This window comes from Pseudopipra pipra, chromosome 1 (genome assembly GCF_036250125.1).
Source record: "Pseudopipra pipra isolate bDixPip1 chromosome 1, bDixPip1.hap1, whole genome shotgun sequence".
Lineage (NCBI taxonomy): Eukaryota > Metazoa > Chordata > Aves > Passeriformes > Pipridae > Pseudopipra > Pseudopipra pipra.
Window position 1 is genome coordinate 111885969 of NC_087549.1, and position 20026 is coordinate 111905994.

Sequence of the window (20026 nt, forward strand, 5' to 3'; positions counted from 1 at the left end):
GTAAGTTAACGTATCTCTTTACAACATTGCTTTCTAAGCTTGTTTGTGCCTGACAAGGTTTTTTGCCTTGTTGTGTTCTTCAAAAGTAACACCAGGCAGAGACAGCTTCCAGAACCTTGAAATAGATTTTAATGTGGTATATGTGCACAGAACATCTGTGTCTGTTGTATGTCTGTTCCAACTGCAGCAGCTGACAACCATCCCTTCTATATAAGGGAGAATGTTTTGGAGAATACACTTGATCAGGCCACCAGACACATTAGTGAAACACGGTAGCTACTTCTCAAGCTGCCATCCCTTTGCCATGAATATGTGCAACCCTACCTGTGACTGAATAGCAGAGTTGACTGAGTTGGACCGTGCGTCACAACATCACAGCCCTTTCAGCCCAGTACTGGCCTCCTCTGACAATGCCATATGTACTGTTGTGTTTGTCCTTAACAAAGATACCAGCCTGGTGGTGTGCCAGGGGCTGGTTTTTCCATCCTCTGCGATGTGACCATCATTGCATGGGGGAAAACTTGCAATTCTTTCATCTGTAGAGAGACGTTCTTATCTAAGGACTGCTCGAAGGAAGATGTTACTGTGCCAGCAGAAGTCTTTTCACTGGTTTACTGGTGATGGAAGTATAGTAAAGTTCACAGCACAAAATGGCCCTTCTCAGCCAAAATAATCAGCTGGTGGCATTGATGCCTCAGGTCACACAGGCATATTGGCAATATACCAGTTTTGTTAGACCCCAGCAACAGCTTCCTCACCTGACTGTGAGAGCATATCTCAGGTGTTATCTGGAAAACAGATGTCTTGCTAGAAGGTAACTTCAGGAGTCTCTGTAACCAGATATTCATACTATCACCAACATCAAATGATTTTCTGCTTTGGTAGAATTGGTGCTTGCACAATTTCCTGACAACTACCCTTAAGAAAGTCTGAGACTTGCACTGAACTTAGTAGTCCACATCTGAATGAAGAGTCTTACCCCACAGCACAAGCTGTCCTAAAGAGTTTCTATGTTACTTACCTTTCAAAGCAAGAAAATGGATGACTCAGGCCCTTCAGATTTTGAGAAGTTCAGTAAAAGTAAGGGTAAACTTCAGAAGATGGGGCTACTTGCTTATGGATTACATATATGAGTCCCACAGGAAATGGAGATGCAAATGAAGGCCAGAACATCTTTAATCTCTGCTATGGAAACTTGTGACAGAAAATGACAAAGATAAAATGACATTACATCAGCTTACCAACATAATAAAACTTTGAAGAAGATAAGAACCACATTGCAGGGGACTAGCCCTTCTGTGCAACAGATGGGGACAAATAATCAGCTTGGTGTCTATCATGGGCACATTCAACTGGAACTGGATGAGGAATTAACAGTTATCTGTGCTATTTTTCAGTCCCTCCCTGTGATACTCTACTCAGTTCACAAAAGTCTATAAAGTTCTAGTTTCTTAAAATAAACTTTATCAACACTTTTGAGTCCCTGCTTGTCTTTGACTGCACTTCCTCTTAAGAGTGAAGAATCAGCCTCATCATGATGCATTAATAAGTCAAGACCAATAAACCTGAAAATCCTTTAGTAATTTAGTCTACACTGTTATAAAGTTAATTCAAAGTCACCAATGATTAGTGTTTGATGTGGAAGACAGCAAAGATGCATAGGAAACAGAGAAGAAACTGATATAATTACAAGTAACAAAGACTGTAGAAAAAAGTGCTCACAAGTTTCTTCCTTAGCTTCTTCTGTTGCAAAAATATGATAACACTATAGACACAACAGCACCACTGCAGATCTCGTCCTATTCAAATGTTCTTTTCCTATTTTCAGTCACAGTTTTTATTTCATTAAAGGAGAGCAGTGTTATTACTGTAATAATTTACATCTTCAAATTTAGATTGAATCATTATGTGAATTTCTAAGTTCTGACCCCACCATGTGTCTGCTTTTAAGCCTCCAGCCCTAGTGCTCATAGCACATTTATCTCTGCATTCCAGCATCTGGTCTTTTATTTCTTCTAGTAGACAACAAATTGCCAGGGCTACAGAAGAACATATTTCCACTGCCACAGGTTCCTAAGTAACCACGAGAGACTCCATACAACCGAAACAACAAAGCTTCTTCGTGAATAATGTCAATATTCACCTCTAGAGGCTATCCATAAATCTCTTCATTTATGGATTAAAAATGAATTAAATCATGTTTTTATATATATTTTCTACAGAATTTTCATTTCAAGAGCATACTGCTTTGTTATTTGACTTCATTTTCCCTCATTTGAGCTCCAAATGATACACTTCAGCTGTTAGAAGAAAACCAACAGTTTCTTAGTGGCATAAGGAATCTGTGGGAGTGAAGGAAGCCAGACATGCCATATATATCATTCCTCATCAGTCTAGAGATCTTTCGTCTAATATTCAGCAATATGATCTTTTTCCCCCAAGGCCTGACAAACACATCACCCAGCTCCTTGATTTAAGTAAACCAGTGAGAGAAATATTCCCCTCTTAAGTTTCTATCATACAAAACTTGCAGAACATGCCAGTTATTCCACAGCAGTGCCTATAACCTATCCCATTTTTGGGGGGATTTTTTTTGCAATGAGAAAAAGCGCCTGAGAAGTCTGATGTAAAGTGAAGAGGTGGTAGATAATATGGACTCAGACACTGCTGTGAAAGGTCACAGTGAAGAGGAGGAAAGAAAACTAACCACACACTAACTTCTTAGCAGGCAGAACTCAAAAGAGCTGAACAACCACTCAGCATCACAAAACTTATTGTTAAAATGAAAATAAAGTTCCAGTTGTGTCAGCCCCGTGATTGGCATACTGGCCTCTTTCTTAAAGATGAATTGCAGACTGACACCTGAGTAAGTACTAAACAATTTGCAGTTTGTTTTAAGATAGTCCTCGTTATTTCTGCATTTTTACTGAAAGCTTCATTCACTGCTTGTGCTCTGAATGTGTGGTGAAGAGAAGCTCACTACAGTTACAGACACAGTACAGCATCTTCACAACCCTAAACTGCACTGTCTGGTTTGCTGGACAGATAAGGGACTTGAAAAGTGCTGTGGCCTTTGTGATTCCTGAACTTTTCAGGAGCCTGAGGGCAAAAATGTATGCAAACCTGACAAAAAAGAAACAATAGAAGGATGTGTAACAGACCAAGGGGAAAACCACAGTTTGTCACCTTATCCACATAACTTGGATTTGGACATGGAAATTAGGCAGCATGCTCAAAAATCAATTACAAAGGAAAATAAATGGCCCAGCTTTGCCAAGCAGAAATTTCTACAACGTGATCCTAGCAAGAGACAGAAACTGTCCAGTTCCCAAACTATTTGATTAATGAGCATTCTGAAAATAATAGCTTTTGAGCAATAGTTCTTTAAATTTGTTAGTGTCTTAAGCTTTTGCAAAATATGCAAACATTCCATATTTAATTTTCAGACTGGCAGTGTCTTAATAGTGTCCAGTTTATTCACAGAAAACTGCTCAACATTGTGCATCTTGCCATTTACGTTTGTGTGCATGTATTGTTCATGGATTTTTGACAAACTCTATTTAAATTATTAAGAAAGCATTCCTAAATGTGTCTGAATTTGTCAGATTGTTTGTCAAGTAGTTCTAGTACCATCACCATAGAGGTTTCTGGAAAGCTGGAGATATTTGGGACAGGGAGGTTAATTTAAATGAATTCAACAATCTAGAGAGGGAGAAAAAGGATTACTAATTTTCAGAATTCAGGCATCCATATTCAGCACTTGGAAAATAAATGAAAAATGCAGCTTTTTACTTAAAAAATGGAAATTCAGTTAGAGTAAAGGGGTTTATAAAAATGTGGAGAACAAAACAGAATAGCAAGTTTCAAGAAAACTTAAATAAAATGATTTTGCGTAGTCCAAAAGCTTGACAGCAATTTGCATTATGAATTATTGGATGTTTATTATTTGTCAGATTCCAAGGTAGGGTTTTTCTTTGAGTTTGAGGTTTCTACCTGAGTCCAGAAGACTTTTTTTTTAAGAAATCTCAAAAATTCTTATTAATTAGGAAATTCTTCTTTCCTTTCAGCTTTAATTAGAAAGCTTTTTAGCAAGGGCCATGCTATGAGGATGAATTTCATTGCATCCCAATATGAGGGAAATGAGTTACTTGCTACATTAAATCAAGGTGATTTTTTTACTAAAATGGTCATAAGCCTGTGGAACTATGGTTATGATTCTTCCAAGAGTCTCATGGGTGCCATCACATTGATGGAAAACTGCAGGTGCTTGTCAGTACAGACAATGGAGGCATCATACAGTGGCAAAAGAACAATTCTATAATCCGCCTTAGCAAAAATATTTTAGACTGTTTATTTAGTTGTCACATCCTCAGAAATGCTGTCACTGTAATCTCCATCTTGATGTATGGTAGAGCTACTTATTTTCCTTGTTAAAAACCTTGAAGAAATTATCTGGAAATTAATATGCTCTTAGTGCAGGAAGTTCCTGGACAGCTGTGGTTTAATAATCCCACATCCATGATGGTACCTGCTAAGTAATGTATCTGGAGCGCTGTAGAGGGAAAAGATTAATACGTAGCAAAGTGCAAGTAAATGGCTTTAGTTAGAGGTTTTGAGTGCTGTTTTGTGCAGCAGCTCAGGTAACACCAGGCTGATCACATGTAATCACCTCTGCACACCAGAATTTCTCTCTCCTTCCCTTTTATGGATTAATTTTATGGATTGATGTTAATGGAGAAGGGCTGAGCAGAGCATGAGCTACATACTTGAAACTTAGTCCGGGGTTTGTGACACACTCAGGGTTTTGTGAGGATATTCCTTATCGTGAGGCTGACTTCTACCACAGACCATGGTCTGCAGTTCTTTGCAAAGTTCTCTGTGCCAGGTACTAATATAAAACAGTCATTCTGTATCTGTGTGACTTGACATATTCCAGGATTTCCTGACTGTTAGATTGATCCATAATACAAACTGCCCTAGTAAATTATATAAACATGCCTGCTTCTAAACAGCCAAGTGTCTTCTTGTTCCCCACGAGGATTTCCCAGTCTTCAGTGTCTTAGGTGTTTGCACTTTTGCCTCCTTTTTCCCATTAGTTTATCAGCTCTGGGAGTGCCTAAGGGCTGTGTAATTCAATATCAGAAAGATGCCATTTAGTATATATCAGCTTTTGGTCCTCTGTCATAAGCATGGTTTGCCTTTCAGTCACATAGCCCTTGCATGTTTAATTAAAAAAAATTAATAAAAGAAACCACCTTCTTACATGGGTGAGCTTTACATGGAGTCCTATCAGGTAGCAATCTGAGTTCAGTGAGGCTTTCAGTACATCACGTGCCTGAAGTCTGTGCTGGTTTAGACCCCCTTGAATTCTGGCCACGACAGGAGAGATAGCACGGGGGAAGGTTGAAGCGCAGTTGGTTTTACTTAACAGAGTTGGAATGAGTTCTAAGCATTTGGAGAAACTCTGTTTTAAAAATATCTGCTGTTGGCTTGCCTCGGGTGATCATTTCCTGTTTGTGAACCATCACTGAGCTGCTCAAAGAACTTCTATCCTTTCCATTATACTTAAATCTTGTTTAAATTGTGATATATTGCTCAGATAGCATAGGAAACAAGCTAATGCTTCTGCACATTTGTTGTGTTTTCTGTCCTGCCTTCAAGGTACCTTCTAACGCTGTTCTTGGTGAATCCGAATGACAATGAATGAGGGCCACTTGCTTTAGGACAATAGCAGCCATTGCTCAGACAGTATTATTTTTTGGATCATTGCACACACTGACTAGACTTGGGCTTTCTTTGTTGGCCTGAACCATTGTCTACATTTTTCTTAAATAACAGCCTGGGTGCTATAGCTCTGAACCAGATAAATTGTTTGCATTATGTGATCCTGAAAGAGGTATGGCAACAAAAGCATACAAACCATCCAAACCATGCTTGCATGTGAGATTAAAATACTGTATTCATAGGTTTGGAAAAGAATTGTGATTCTCCTTTAGGTATAATTTCAAATGTATTTGGACTAAAAAAATAAAATCACTGAAGAGGCACAGTGTTGGAAGAATCAGCCTGCATACGTGCATTGCCATCTTTCTTGCTTTTGAGATGCAGTTAATACAAAATACAGAAAGCCTAAAGGAAGAAGAAAGACTACTGGACAACAAAAAATATCAATGAGTGAAAACTCACATAACAATTCTTGACAGCTACAATTACCTTTGGCCTGCAGCTGGTCATGAGACTGGCAGATACTAGCTGGGCAAAGTGTACCAGGAGATATCCAGAGCAGCCAGACAGAAGGGTTCTGGAGCACCTCTGTAGCGTATCTGGCAGCCCTGATCTTCTGTGCCTGCTCAGTGAGGAACATAAATAGTGACTTTCATCTTCCATGACCAAATAGGATAGCCTGAATGGCCCATGTAAAATCCTCTTCAAAGAGTCAACTGATGCTTGGTGTAGGCATACTGAATTCCTGGCTGGGCTGAGGTGGCTGCAGACTTCTTAGTTTTTACTTCAGTCCTTTCCCATCATGGTAGACATACTGCCTTATTTAACCTCTCAATAATGGTAGGCATCACTGTGGTGAGCAAGGCCAGGATATGATGGGGAAACTCAGTTTCTCCGTGAGAAACTCTCTTAGGCAGTAATTAGCCAACTTATACCACTTCAGTTTCATGGAAGCTTCTCTGTAATCACATATTTGATCTTTAGGCCTCTTAGTCATAGATCGCTTTCCAAACTGTGTTGTCAAGTCATGTAAACTAGCAAATAAAATAGCAACATCCAAGAAATAAATCTCTTTCTTCCCATAATCCAGGTTCCATCGTACAGGTAAAATTGCTTTCCATATCACTAGGATTGTTGGCACTTTTGAAAGTCCTACCGAGATCTATAAAGCTTTAAATATGTGTAATTACGGTAACCTATATAAATGCCTTCTTTAAATCTGGGATGATATGCCTAACTTCAATTTTAAATTATGCAAATTGTCTGGTAAACTCCTAGCCATATCCACTTTTTGGAAGTCAAATATATATATTTGTATATATATATATACACACACATTCACACCTTATGCATTGCAAGACAAAATTTGGGCTTCTTCATTCAAGAAAATTTAAGACAAAGAGAAAAGAAACTGGGCTTCAGAGCCCAAGAGATTAAAAGGAATCAAACCTTCTCAGTGATCAAAGAAAGAAGCAAAAAGGAATCTGGAAAAAAAATGCAGGTAAAAATAAACTTTAAAACCAGAAAAGAGCATCTGAAGAAAGTTTCAGCCTCAAAAGATTTGTGCTGTGAGTGCAGATCTCTGATAGACAGAGGAAGTCTGTAACCTGAGACTTATAGGGCTTTGCATTATTGAGACATACAGAAGTCTTGTATTATTTTCCCAGAGCACTAAAGAAACAAGACATTGCTTTATTAGAAAATAAGCAATTTTTTTATTCACAGTCATTTCTTTTAGAAAACAGCTCTGTCGTGTTTTATTATAGACATAGTGAGAGAGAGAGAGATTGGAATATTCACAAAATTTGAGGGAAAGCGAGACTTCAGGGTTTTTTCTTACTTATTTTCCCCAAAAATTATCTGATTTCTTAGCCAGCTTAGACTCCTTGCATTTCTTATGCTATTATTTCACAATGGATCTAGGTGATTTCCTTGATATCTCTGGAGAATTACCTTCCCAGTACTCCTGTGGCCTTAAATGAGGAACTCTTTGCACCTGTGAGGACATAACACAGAAGTGAGCTGGGTTTCTGCTGTCAGTGCTGTATCACAACCTGCTTTGTCTCTCCTACAGTTTGAGATGCTGAGCTAGGGAAAGCTGGCATTTAAATTGCCTCAGCAATAGATGCCTCTTCTGTGCCTGGCATTGATAGTCCAATCCTGACACCATGTGATTTATCATGTACTTGGGCAGTTTTTCTTTGTGCTATTTTTTCTTGGGGTTTTTTTTGTTGTTATTGACATATTTGTTTCCAGTTTTGCTACTTTGTTTCTGCAGGGAGTACCAGCTGGGACTGTATTTCACACTTAATGGCTGAAAGCTTGAAAGATGTCAGGTTTAACACAGAAAAAATGTAAAGGGTGTTTAACCACAAGTCTTCACGCAATAATTTTTCTGAATACAGTCTCCTTCTCTTCTTTCCATATATCTGCAGGTCTCTCATGACTTTGCAATCAATTTCAATGAAGACAACCCAGAATGTGCAGGTAAAGCTCAAATTAGGACAGATTGCTATATTTTTGCTGTGTGCAAAATGTGACTATGTTTTTTGTTGTATCACCTGAGTATTATTCGAGGCGGTCTTTTAAAGAAAGTAGCTAGGATTTCAGACCTGACAGGCTCCAAGCCTTCAAGCTTAGCTTTAGAAACCTTAGAAAGTGCCATACAATAATTTCCTGAAAAGTAGGTCCCTTTGAAAGTACACTGTGGTGGACATTCAGCACTTGTATTTTGCAAAATCACTAGCATTTCTGAAAACTAAAGCTATGTCTTCTGAATTCATTCAAGATCTTCAGCTACATCAACATCATAGGTTGTGCAGCTAAGAAGGGCAAGACATGAAAAAGCAGGCTGTGAACCTCTGTGATCAAAGATTCCCTTGGTTTAGAGCCAGTTCTTTGGCCAGACCATAGCAACAGTAGCCTGCTGCTTGTCAGCCCAGCAATGTCCAACACCAAAGGGTCAGGGAAGTAGGTGAGGACTACTGTGGTAGAAGGAAAAATACTGCAAATGCAGCAGGAGGCTGTTTTAACACAGTGTAAGATGTTTGTGCGTTTTAGCAACAATCGCTAATCCTCAGTAGTCGGAGGCCAGATTCATGGAGAAGATGCTGCTGTATATGCCTTGTATTTGTGAGGTCTGCAGTGACTGATGCTGTTTTTGTAAAATCTCCAATAATCTCCAAACAGAATAACAGTTGAGAGTCTTGGTCGGATGATCATTGCTGTCCAAAATTCAGTTTGTTATTCTCCCTTATCCTTCTGCTTCCACCTGAATACTGAATGGGTCTTTCAAAATGCTCTTCCTTTTCAAATTCTCAGGCTTATAGTGCCTTTCTTTCAGGCATGGTCAGCAGAACATGTTCAGGATCAGAATTAAGATGCAAAGAAATGAAGTGAGGAAGAGAGGACAAGCAATTCAAGGGAAAGATACATTAAAAGAATTCAGAGTTCATGCATCTTAAATGCAAGACCTCTGTTTTTGGTTCAGTGGGCATTCCTGCTTTGTTGTTGCACTTGGATTGTCGGACTGCCCCAGCCTCTGCAGTTCATGTGCTTGAAATGTAATTGGGCATAAGTCCTACAGCTGCTTGATGTGTTCACACAGCTTCTTACATTGCTTTTAAGGAGTTCAAAGAAGCAGATTACATATATGCATCGAGAAGTGCCTGTAAGCTTGTGAGCCAGCTTGACGTTGAGACTTTAGTCACACTGACGGTGTGAAGATGGGGTGGGGAAAGCAAAACAGACCTCAGAATTTTGTCTGGACCACCATATTTAATAATGTGTTATTAAAACAGTTAACAGTGGTCAGCATTAGATGATAACATATTTATGCAGGTAGTGTTCAAACACAGCTTTGTTTCCCAATCTAAATGTGGGCTATTTGTGACCCTCTGCATACTTCAGATAAAAGCTCTAGCAGTCCATGCAGAGAAGACTTTTTTAATCCCTCCTTTGCTGCCTCTTTTGAGTCCAAGGCTAATTCTTTTACCACACTGGCATTAATGATATCATATCATTAATCATATCAAAAATCATGTAATGATTTTTATTGCTTGAAAAGGCTGTCACATCTATGTAGTGCCAGCAGCAGATCAGTTTGGACAGACAAACCCTCTGCGAGTTAAGCATTTACTATCCAAACCACACTGTGTGCAAAATAAAATGTAACAGTGGAAATTAAAGGCATTTAAAGAAAAGGGAGGAGCTGCTCTGTGAGGCTTGGCTTATGTCACTTAATATTTGTTATACATTAAAACTTTATTTAGTTTTTTGCATAAGATTCTGTTATAAGTTAACCCATTGACTGAAAGGGGTTCTAGGCCTAAGAAAACATAAAAAGACGGTTGTAGCACAACCAGAAGGCCAGGGAAGAAATTTTGCAGCATTTATCTGCAAGATATAAAAAGCACTTCTTTGTCATAAATGATACGTTTTTAAATAATATCCATCTGGGTGAAAGCAAGAAAAGGAGACAGACCAGAAAATATGTTGTTTAATCATCTGCTGCAGCTTGCTCATCTGCCTGTCGTGGATGCTTGATTAGTTCCTACCACCAATTGTTCTGTGATGCTTTCTAGATGCTCTCACCGTATTAGGTGACACAGGGAGCAGTAACACCAGCATGTCATGTGAAAAACGATGCAAGAGTGAGAGGGAGATAAAGTGCTTAGTGACTATCCTTGTGATATTCTGGCATATTTGCCAGAAAACAAAGGAAAATTGCTGAAGAGTATCTTGTTTTACACCAAGAAAAGCAGTTGAATGCAATATAAAAAGTATGTGTCTATTTTGTCTTTGAGAAATGAAGTCCCTTTGTGTAAGTAGAGCTTTTGCTGGCATAAGGTAGTGTGAAGCATCATTCTGCATACAAGGACTGTGTATTGATATGAAAATCACTAGAATTCATAAGATATGGATACCTTCACCTTTTCCTCCTCTGTTAACACTTCCAGTCTTGAAAATTTTAGTATTTATAGCTTTAAATTTAGTACATTTATAGCATATTATTTTTATAGTCTTATAATTAATATTTTCTTTATTGTCTGAGGAAGAAATTAGGTGACAACCTCTAATCTGAATGAATGCTTCTACACATCCATCTAAAACTGATCATTATATGCATACACTGTATTACATTGGAGCTATTGAAAGTGGATTCCAAATAAAAATGTAGAGGGTTGAATTGTGAAAAAATTGTGCATATTGTCTGTGTCTAAAATAAAGGAGTACAAGAGGAGTAAGCTGCAAAGTAATCCACTCAAATAACCTGTTTTGTTGGGATTGGATGGACAGTAGATAGTTCTAAAATGTATTAATCGGAGATAGCAAATAAGAAATTATACTTCTAGAACATGTTTCTTTCTAAGATGAGAGCAACTTTCTGACATGAACGATGCTAAGTCTGTGTCGAATGCGGGAAGTAAGGCTTATCTTGTACTATTTTAATGTGTTAGAAAAAAACTACGGTGTATCTTGTCATCAACTTAGGGAAGATTTATGAGGCCTTCATGCAAGGTCAGTAAGTATATGTAAAGAAATCCTTGGCAAGTTTAAAATTGGGAGTTAACAAAAGGTCAGTTTTGCAATATGTAATTTAGTCGGTGGAATTGCCAAGGGAAATTTTGTAACATTACTTTACATTTTAACCAATCACAGCTATAACTGGAGCAAGTTCTTTTGTCTGTTGGAACTGCAATGCAAAAATATGTCTGTAGCTATCTACAGAGTGATAAGACTATGTTCTCCACCATTTTTTCATGGGAGGTTTAAGTGTATCCCTGTAAAACAATTACAACTCCCTGTTCTCAGTAAGCAATCTGCAGCCATATATCCTGGAAACATGGCTGAGTAAAGTCTCATGAGTGAGCTAGTCTCAGTGCAAACTGAAACTAGCTTAGCATCTTAGTAAAGTCATTTCATTCTTCAGCATTCTCAATGAAGCTCTTCAGTCTATCACTTTCTTTCCAACTTTAGACCTCTAATCCGTTAGGTCTGGTAAACTGTGAGTTCTGAATGTGGAGGCTGACGTGCATCACTTGAAGAAACCCTTCTTCTCAAATGATTGAAAACACCAATTTCCATTCTGTGATCTGTCAAGTGTGTCAGCAGGAGTCTGTGCTCCCTGATCTGACTATATCGTGAAATGATAAAGGCAAAAATAGCTAGTTTTCCATCAAAACTTCTCAACTAAAGCTCATTTTTCTGTAGACTGCAAAGCATCCTGCTGTGTCCTCCAAGATTTCACAGCTTTTGGTCATAGTCAAATTCAACCTGAGCAATTATGCAAATGCACCCTGAAAAATTTCCTTAGCACAGGGGAGTCGGGTATTTGAAATTATGTCTGAATTCCTTAACAGATTTAGGGTGTAAGTACAAACTATCATGATAAACAAAAATACTTATCTGAAGAGGAGAGAGAAGTGTTGAAGTGTTCTTTTAATTTTTGTTTACTTTTCAGCATGAATCTTTGCTGGTGATCAGAAAATGATCACTCACATCTTGAACTGAAATGGGTGGAAGCTATGGTTTTGCAAGGTGATACCTGGAAAACAGACATTAAAAACTACTGGGAAAGAGAAGCATGGTATAATGAACTCTATAATACAAACTAGATTCAAGACAGCTAGAGACAGCTTCTTGGAAATTATCTGAAGTTGCTAGTCCTTGCTAATCATGTGATACTTTTAATTTATTCATTAAGAACCTGCCTTTCATTTGCATTTTAAACAAGCATGAAGTTGGTAATGTGCTCCAAATTTACTTTTGTTTTGTGTGGCTTTTCATGCCAGGAATACAAGGTGTTGTGGAGGCTTATCAGAGCTGCCTTCCCAAGCTGCAGCTGTATGGGCCAACAAACATTGCTCCCATCATCCAGAAAGTGGCAAAATCAGCATCAGAGGAGACCAACACCAAGGAGGCCTCGGTAAGGAAAGAATGCTGTGTTTGCCTTTTTTCTTATCTTATGATAGATCTCCTATAGGCCATCAAAACAAGGCCTTTTCATGTGTGCAGATCATGCCTTCACAGTTTTTACTAACTGTTTTCATAGAAGGCAGCTTGTCCCTGTAGCTGGAGCCTTTAGAGCTTCAATAGTCACAACTTCCCCCACAGTTCTATTTCCTGCTTTTAGAGGTGTTTTACTGTAACACACCCAGTTCTTCACTATGGAAATGTAAATGGCACCACTAAGGTTACAAAAATTTAGGGGCTAGAAGCCCTAGAAGTCTTGATCATACAAAGAGATGAGTTCAAATGATTCCCTACACAAACTATCCAATTTCAAGTCTCTTGCAGAGGCTGTAATAAAACTTTTCTGTTCACCTAGGGGATTTTTCCAGCCATTCATTTAAAAACTGTAATGATACAGTTTTCAACTTGCTATTACTGCTGGAGCATCTTGTGCCTTTTAGAAATCAGAAGACAAGTCTATTAGCCTGCATCTGATACAAAAGCCAGGACAGATTTCTTGGGCTAAAAGACTCAACATAGATCATGTTTTAAATGTACGTCTTTGAAATGCGTGGGAGAAAGGGAGAATGAGATGATTGGAGAGAATATGTGAGTGAATAGGTGTGAAACATTTACGAAAACAGTGCTGTGGAAGCAAAGGATATAAGAGAGACCTTGTATACTGCAGCAAGAAAAGTGCCTATGTCTAGGAACAGAATAGAGCTGTGCCTTGGCATACATCTCATCACCAGGCCTAAAGTTCTCTCCAAAATTTTTTTTATATGCTGAGCCTTTTTTAAGTCCTATTAAGGCAGGAGTTCCCAAATATTTCTGTTCATGAGTGTGGGCTTTTGACTGACATTTACAAGAGCATGTAGGGACAGGAAATGGGATAATGGCTTCAAACTGAAAGAGGGTAGGTTTAGATTAGATATAAGGAAAAAATTATATACTGTGAGGGTGATGAGGCACTGGAACAGGTTGCCCAGAGAAACTGTGGATACTCCATCCCTGCAAGTGTTCATGGACAGGTTGGATGGAGCTCTGAGCAACCTGGTCTAGTGGAAGGTGTCCCTGCCCATGGCAAGGAGGCTGGAACTAAATGGTCTTTAAGGTCCCTTTCAACCCAAACCATTCTATGATTCTATGATTGTTACTCCACTGTTGTTTCCAGGATCTTAATAGTGCTTAGGGTTCCAGTCCTAAAATGAGAAATTCCTACATTTGAATTTCCATGGATATATTCCCACCCTGCTCTCCTCAGGGACCCCATTACTCCGCAGTATGCAGCAGACCTGCCACGGCGTGGTGCTTCTCCCACAGGCAGCAGTGGGTCAGCTAGATGGCTGCACCCATCCCTCTCGCCTGTTAGCAAAGCTCCTCTGCAAAGTGCTGTCATAACCTTCCTGACAGCTCTGCTACAGGCCTGTAACGCTTCAATACCCCATTCTTCCCTGCCTCCCACTGGTTCCCAAAGGGAAAAAAAATGTAATGGGAAACTGTCAGCAGAAGTGATTGTGCAGCAGATGGAAAACAGGGCTAGTGAAGATGTCAGGACTATTCCAGATTTCCCAGCCAAAGATCTGACTCTCCCAGCCCTAGCAGCTATAAACCACCTTTTCTACACTGAGCATCCTTTGGTTGCCTCCAGCTTCTGGAAGTTACCTGCACCAGAGCTAAACTCCAGAAGAGAAGAAATTAGCAGCTGAGGAGGCTGGGGTAGGAAGAGCTATATAGTCACTATAAAGGCTCTTTTCTATTCACAAAGGTACATGAGTGAGTTAACATAAACATTTTTATACTGCACAAGGTTAAGCAGCTTTGGGACAGTAACTAACGATAAAATTTTTCTCTTCTTGTCCAACAACTTCAGCAATACTTCATCTTGCTGATTCTGACGGATGGTGTCATCACAGACATGGCCGACACCAGAGAGGCCATTGTCCATGCCTCCCACCTTCCCATGTCAGTCATCATTGTCGGGGTGGGGAACGCTGATTTTAGTGACATGCAGATGCTGGATGGTGATGATGGGATCTTGAGGTCTCCCAAGGGCGAGCCTGTGCTTCGAGACATTGTCCAGTTTGTGCCATTTAGGAACTTCAAACATGTAAGCTGATTTTTCCATCCATTCCACAGAAGGGTGAATGTATATAACACATAGTGCATGTTCCCCGGGGCTGGGCTTAACTTTGCATGTGCATGCAATGTTTAGTAAGTCTATGGTATTATTCTATCAGAAATAGAGAAAAAAGAAGGAATCAGAATGAAATGTGCTCCATTAGTGAGTTGGTGAGGGTGGGGAAGGAAGACATGAGGCAGAATCCATGTGCTTTTTGTGGTGCCAATCCTTGCTTCCACTTTCTCCCAGATTTTAGTTTGGTTATCCTTCTGGTGTCTCTTTTCCATTCTCTTTGCACCTGTTCTATTAGGACTACTGTGTTCTGCTTTCCATCTCCCTTCATTTCCACAGGCAGATGAAATGGCTGTGAATTTGTCCTCACAGTGTTCCCCAGAAGGCTGTTCCCTCATTAAAATTTAGTTCCCTAAGTTCTCAAATGCAGGACTATCCACCCACAATATCCTGGTTGCCTCCAAACCCTTTCCCACATTCTGTACAAGAACACAGCCAAGAAAGTGGCATTACTAGGAGCTTTCCTGTGCCCTCAGCTAGCTGTTCCTGACTGAGCCCAGTGTGGTGCAGAAGACACTCTTTAGGAAAGAAAGGAACAGGACCAGCATTGAATTGCCAAATCTAAAATAATGCATTGGTCATGTACTTTTCTTCTCAGTTACCTGCCCTACATTGCAGGATCTGCCCCAGGGACTTTTCAGCAACAGGGTAGAGATAGTGTTCATCCACAGAAGGGGCTTTCCCACACACAGATGGGTTTTTCAGAGCCCTTTTCCTCCATATGGAGGCATGCATTATGTTCCTCTGCAACGCTGATCACATCTCTTTCCCTTCATTTTTCCATTTTTCTCTCCCTTCCTTCCCCTCACTTCTTCTATTACATTTATGTGGTTCTCCAGACTGTTTTTTCTTGTTCACCTTTGTCTAGGAAGGATATCCTTAGTATTTGACTTGAGAATTTCTTTTCTCACAGTGTAACTGACTCACTCTGCTCATGAGATTGATTCTTCCAATCTGCTCCCATACACTAGTGATCCTTAGATCTGGATATGTCAATCAGAAGTTCTCAACTCTGGGCTGGTTTTGCTCTGCATATGGCTTTACACTTCTTACATTTCTTTAGGTTTTCTAGGCTTTTTGTTGCCACTGGAGATTTTTTTTTTCTCTTTGCTATTTCCAAAATACCTTCATTTTATTTTTCTCTTCTGAAGAGTTGTTCTTTTTTCTCACTCCAAAATACAATTTTGCTGTATTTGTCTTAGATGTAGATGCACTTCTTACTTTCATAAACTCTAGTAAGGAGTAAGAGAAACAAACTTGTTCCTCTTTTCCTTCTACCTTTATGTAAGCAATGGATCCCCACAAGAGGCAAAACTCACCGTGTGCTATTAGTTTGGTGACACCATGCCAAATAACTGCAGATTGGCTACTGAATCATAGATACACATATTTCTATGCTGCCAGTGGCACACAGTCACCTATGTGCTGAAACAAATATGAGCACGATGAACTCATAGCTTGTGATTCCTTCAGCACATAATCACAAGTGCATAGTGCTGCACTGTAGTCTACTGTAGAAGTGTCCACAGCAGAGTTATTTATGGGCTAGTAGGTAGACCTACTTTTAATTAGCTGAAAACACGTTTCTGCAAGGAACTGGCAAAGCCAGCTGCATTTTTTACTTTTAGTTTTGCTTTGTATTTTATACTAAAGCTCAAATCATCTCTGATTGAATAGATTCATGCTGACAGCTGCAGTTCTGGGTTCTGAATATATTGTGCCCCTGGTGTTAACTTGTGAGTGAATCTATGTAATTTTTTTTTATTGCTAGAATTGGTCAAACAACAATCTAAATCAGCTAAAAAAGAATATATGCTTAACTTCCTCAGTACTGAGAGAGTATAGCAATCTTAATGTATTTTTCTTGTTAAATAGTGATATTTTTCTCCCTCTTTCTTTCAGTAGCAAAGATAATATATATAGAGATTTGTATTTGCTCTATCAGAAAAGTCAATATATCTTATGCAACCTGATATTAGTCTGTTTCTTGTGATCTTTCAGCTTCTCGATAAATGTCAGCGTAATGAATGAGTGCCTGTAACAATAGCCACTTCTTGTTGAATTTCTTTATTATCGTACCCAAATAATATCTCCCTCTGAACAAAGTGACATTCACAGATATCTTGCATACTTAGCACAAACAAAAGGCCATGTATCTTGCATCAACTAGTGAAATAATTTGTCATGGGAGAAATGAGCATGATATTTTGATTCAAACCTATTTTCCGCCACAGAAAAATGCAGATTTAACACATTTGGGAGATCCATTCTGATCAAACACAAGAATTAACATACATCAGCATATTATATTTGACAGCTTTAAGCAAAATATATATTTAGTTAAAAATCACACCCCTTTTGTCAATGTACCTTGTGTTTAATTTATTAAGTAGAAAAAAAATGTTGCAGGATCTTTTTAGAAAGATTACAAATCAAGTTGTGTAAGGTTTATAGGTTTTTCTGCTAAATCAAGTATTTATTTATGCCTAAATCCATATTATTTCTATTACTGACAGAAGGAGAGAAGAAAATGTTATGTGTGAACATTTAGTTTTTGTTTTGCTGCAAGAGTAAACCAAAATTCATTTGGAGTCAATCCAAACAATATTTTTTTTCATTACTTCAATTCTCATGACAGCTTGGAACTCAAAATCTCGTATCTATCCAAAGGGATCAAAAATAATCTATGCAAAAGCTGCCCCCGTGAGAAAATGGAAAGGGGTAAGAAGGAAGTCGTAAAAATAACCTGTAGAGTGAATTCCTTTTATTTTATAAAAATAAACGTTGACTTCAGAGAACGTTGTTATCCTGCACAGCACTCATACAGGCATTTAACACATTTCAATTAGTTAGGGTTATTTACATACCTAAAAACTCATACTCACTTCAATGTTTTACTGGCTTAAGACTCAGTGTAGACAGAAGGTTTTATTACAGGGGTTTAATGCCCTATGTGATGTAGTGTATCAGAAGCACTTTAGTAAAGTATCTAGTCTTTTTTCTCTCTCTTTAAGGAATATCTCTAAAGCCATCAAAGTAATAATAACAATTGTAGTGACTCTTGGCAAATCCTGTAGTTGTAAAGGCTTGATAAAAATCAAGGTAACCATTAACACTTAAATATATGTCCTATTGTATAGTGGGTAACATGCAATTTGCTAAAGGAGAACATAACAAACAAAGGGAACATATTTTCCCTTAACCTAAGTGATACTTTTGTCTCTATAATCATCACCATCCCAGTAATGTGAGTGTCCTTCACCTAAAACTGTAGAACATTGATGCTCACAGTCACTGAAAGGTAGTTGAAGAAAATCACCTATCTCAATCCACTCACAGTCATATTTTAAGAGCTCAACTTCTCTGCCTTTGTAACGGGTGATAGATTGACTGTGCGCAAATCTGATGCCACAGATAGATTGTATTCCATTCTGCATTGTATTTAATCATAAAGGCTAACAACTGTGACTTAATAACACCTCTATCACAGAGGCATGTGGGCAGCCCAGCTCTCAGCCACTGCAAGGAACAGTGTTTTGCACTATGCATTGTAATTAAAGATTAAGCATAGTGAAGCTACAGAAATGAACCAACAGTCAGCTGTGTTTGTAATACACACCAATAATAGACTCATGGGGATTATTTTCTTGCTGCTGACTGATCTGATTGTTGTGTATTAGCTATCAGTTGAGAACTATTCACCTTGAGATGCTTATTGCTAGGATGCTCTTCTAGCAGTTTAATAGTGGACAAAATGTTACAGTAAAACATTTATGCTCCATCTGTATTAAAAAGCCAGCAAAGGTAATCCTTACACAGCACAAATGAACTGGATCTGGATTTTCGCTCAGAAGTTACTGAGTCTACTTACTTATACAAATCTTGTTTTTGTACCATCTGGTCTAGAAATAAGAGTGCTTTACCACCACAAAAGTATGTAAGATACAAATGGTCCAAACTGTCAGACAAGAAATCACCCCTAACCCTGGTTTTGGGATGCTCCCTGATAAAAAGAGCTCCAGGACCAACAGACATCACTGGCACAAGGAAATTCAGTAAAGCAACACTGGTCCATATTCAGACTGAAGCCCGGAGACAAGCCAGCTACCGCAGGGCAACTCTGCGTGGGGCCACACATTGCCTGTGAGCCAGCGGGCACAGTAAATGTTTTAGCTTAAACCTCAGTGAAAGGCTTTTTAGTTGAGGACTCCTCGAGTGGCAGTGATTCAGCTGTGCATCTGAGCCCTGACAGAGCCTATTCTGAAGGGCTGACCCTTTGTTCAGGAAGAATGGATATGGCGTCAGAAGAGAGAAGTGGTGAAGGGAGGAGGATGCAAAGAGGGCAGTGCCCAAACAATAGCCACTTCTGGCCCAATGTTCAGGCGTGTGAGGTACATATGAACTAGAGAAGCTGATGGCGGGCAAGTGCTCCTTCCAAGCATTTTTAAAGACAGAGCAGAGTGAAGTTTCCTGATTGCTACAGCCTATGTGTGCAGGGATAGTCCAGGGCTCTTCCCTCACTCCCTGTTTCTACCCTTTATGTATTGTTGTATCTTTGGTAAAATAGCACAGATGCAGGCTAAGGTATGACATACCAGGAAGGAGATTTAAAACCCAGTAATTTTCAATAGCAATGTAGAAATAAGCCATTTGCCTGATTACAAAGGGTATTTTCTGATGATTTTAGTTGGAATTAGATGACCTTTAAGGTCCCTTCCAACCCAAACCATTCTATGATTCTGTAAAGCAGGTTTAGGCAAGAATAAGGAAACTCTGGAAAACCGTGTATTTCACTTTTCAGGATTAACACAAATGGGTTCTGTTACCATATAACACCTGAGAGCAGCAGCTGCACTGTCACACAAAGTATGCTCTATGCTTTGCCAGTTTGTTCATGCAGAAATGTTCCAGGCTGTTTTGCCTGCACAAATATTTTGGTATCAATGTCACAGTTGGGAAATAGCAGTTCATTTTATTTGTTACTAATATCATACATGAGTCAAATTACAAAAAACAAACAAACAAACAAACAAACAAACAAACAAAAAAAAAAAAAAAAAACACCAAAAAACTACAAACTTCTGTTTCTGATTTTGCTAGCAGTGTCTTTGTTTGATTTGTAGTATTGTAACATTTGATACTGGAATTTCTAAT

At 38.9% G+C, this 20026-nt stretch overlaps 1 protein-coding gene across 3 annotated transcripts in view; it reads left to right on the forward strand.

The window, feature by feature from the left end:
- Nucleotides 1-20026, forward strand: part of CPNE4 (copine 4) — a 228343-nt gene that overhangs the window by 205834 nt on the left and 2483 nt on the right. For all 3 annotated transcript variants that reach the window (XM_064671603.1, XM_064671613.1, XM_064671592.1), the window contains exons 13-15: nt 8160-8211; nt 12519-12652; nt 14552-14788. In XM_064671603.1, the coding sequence (XP_064527673.1) occupies nt 8160-8211; nt 12519-12652; nt 14552-14788 (423 nt within the window). The remainder of the gene's footprint in view (nt 1-8159; nt 8212-12518; nt 12653-14551; nt 14789-20026) is intronic.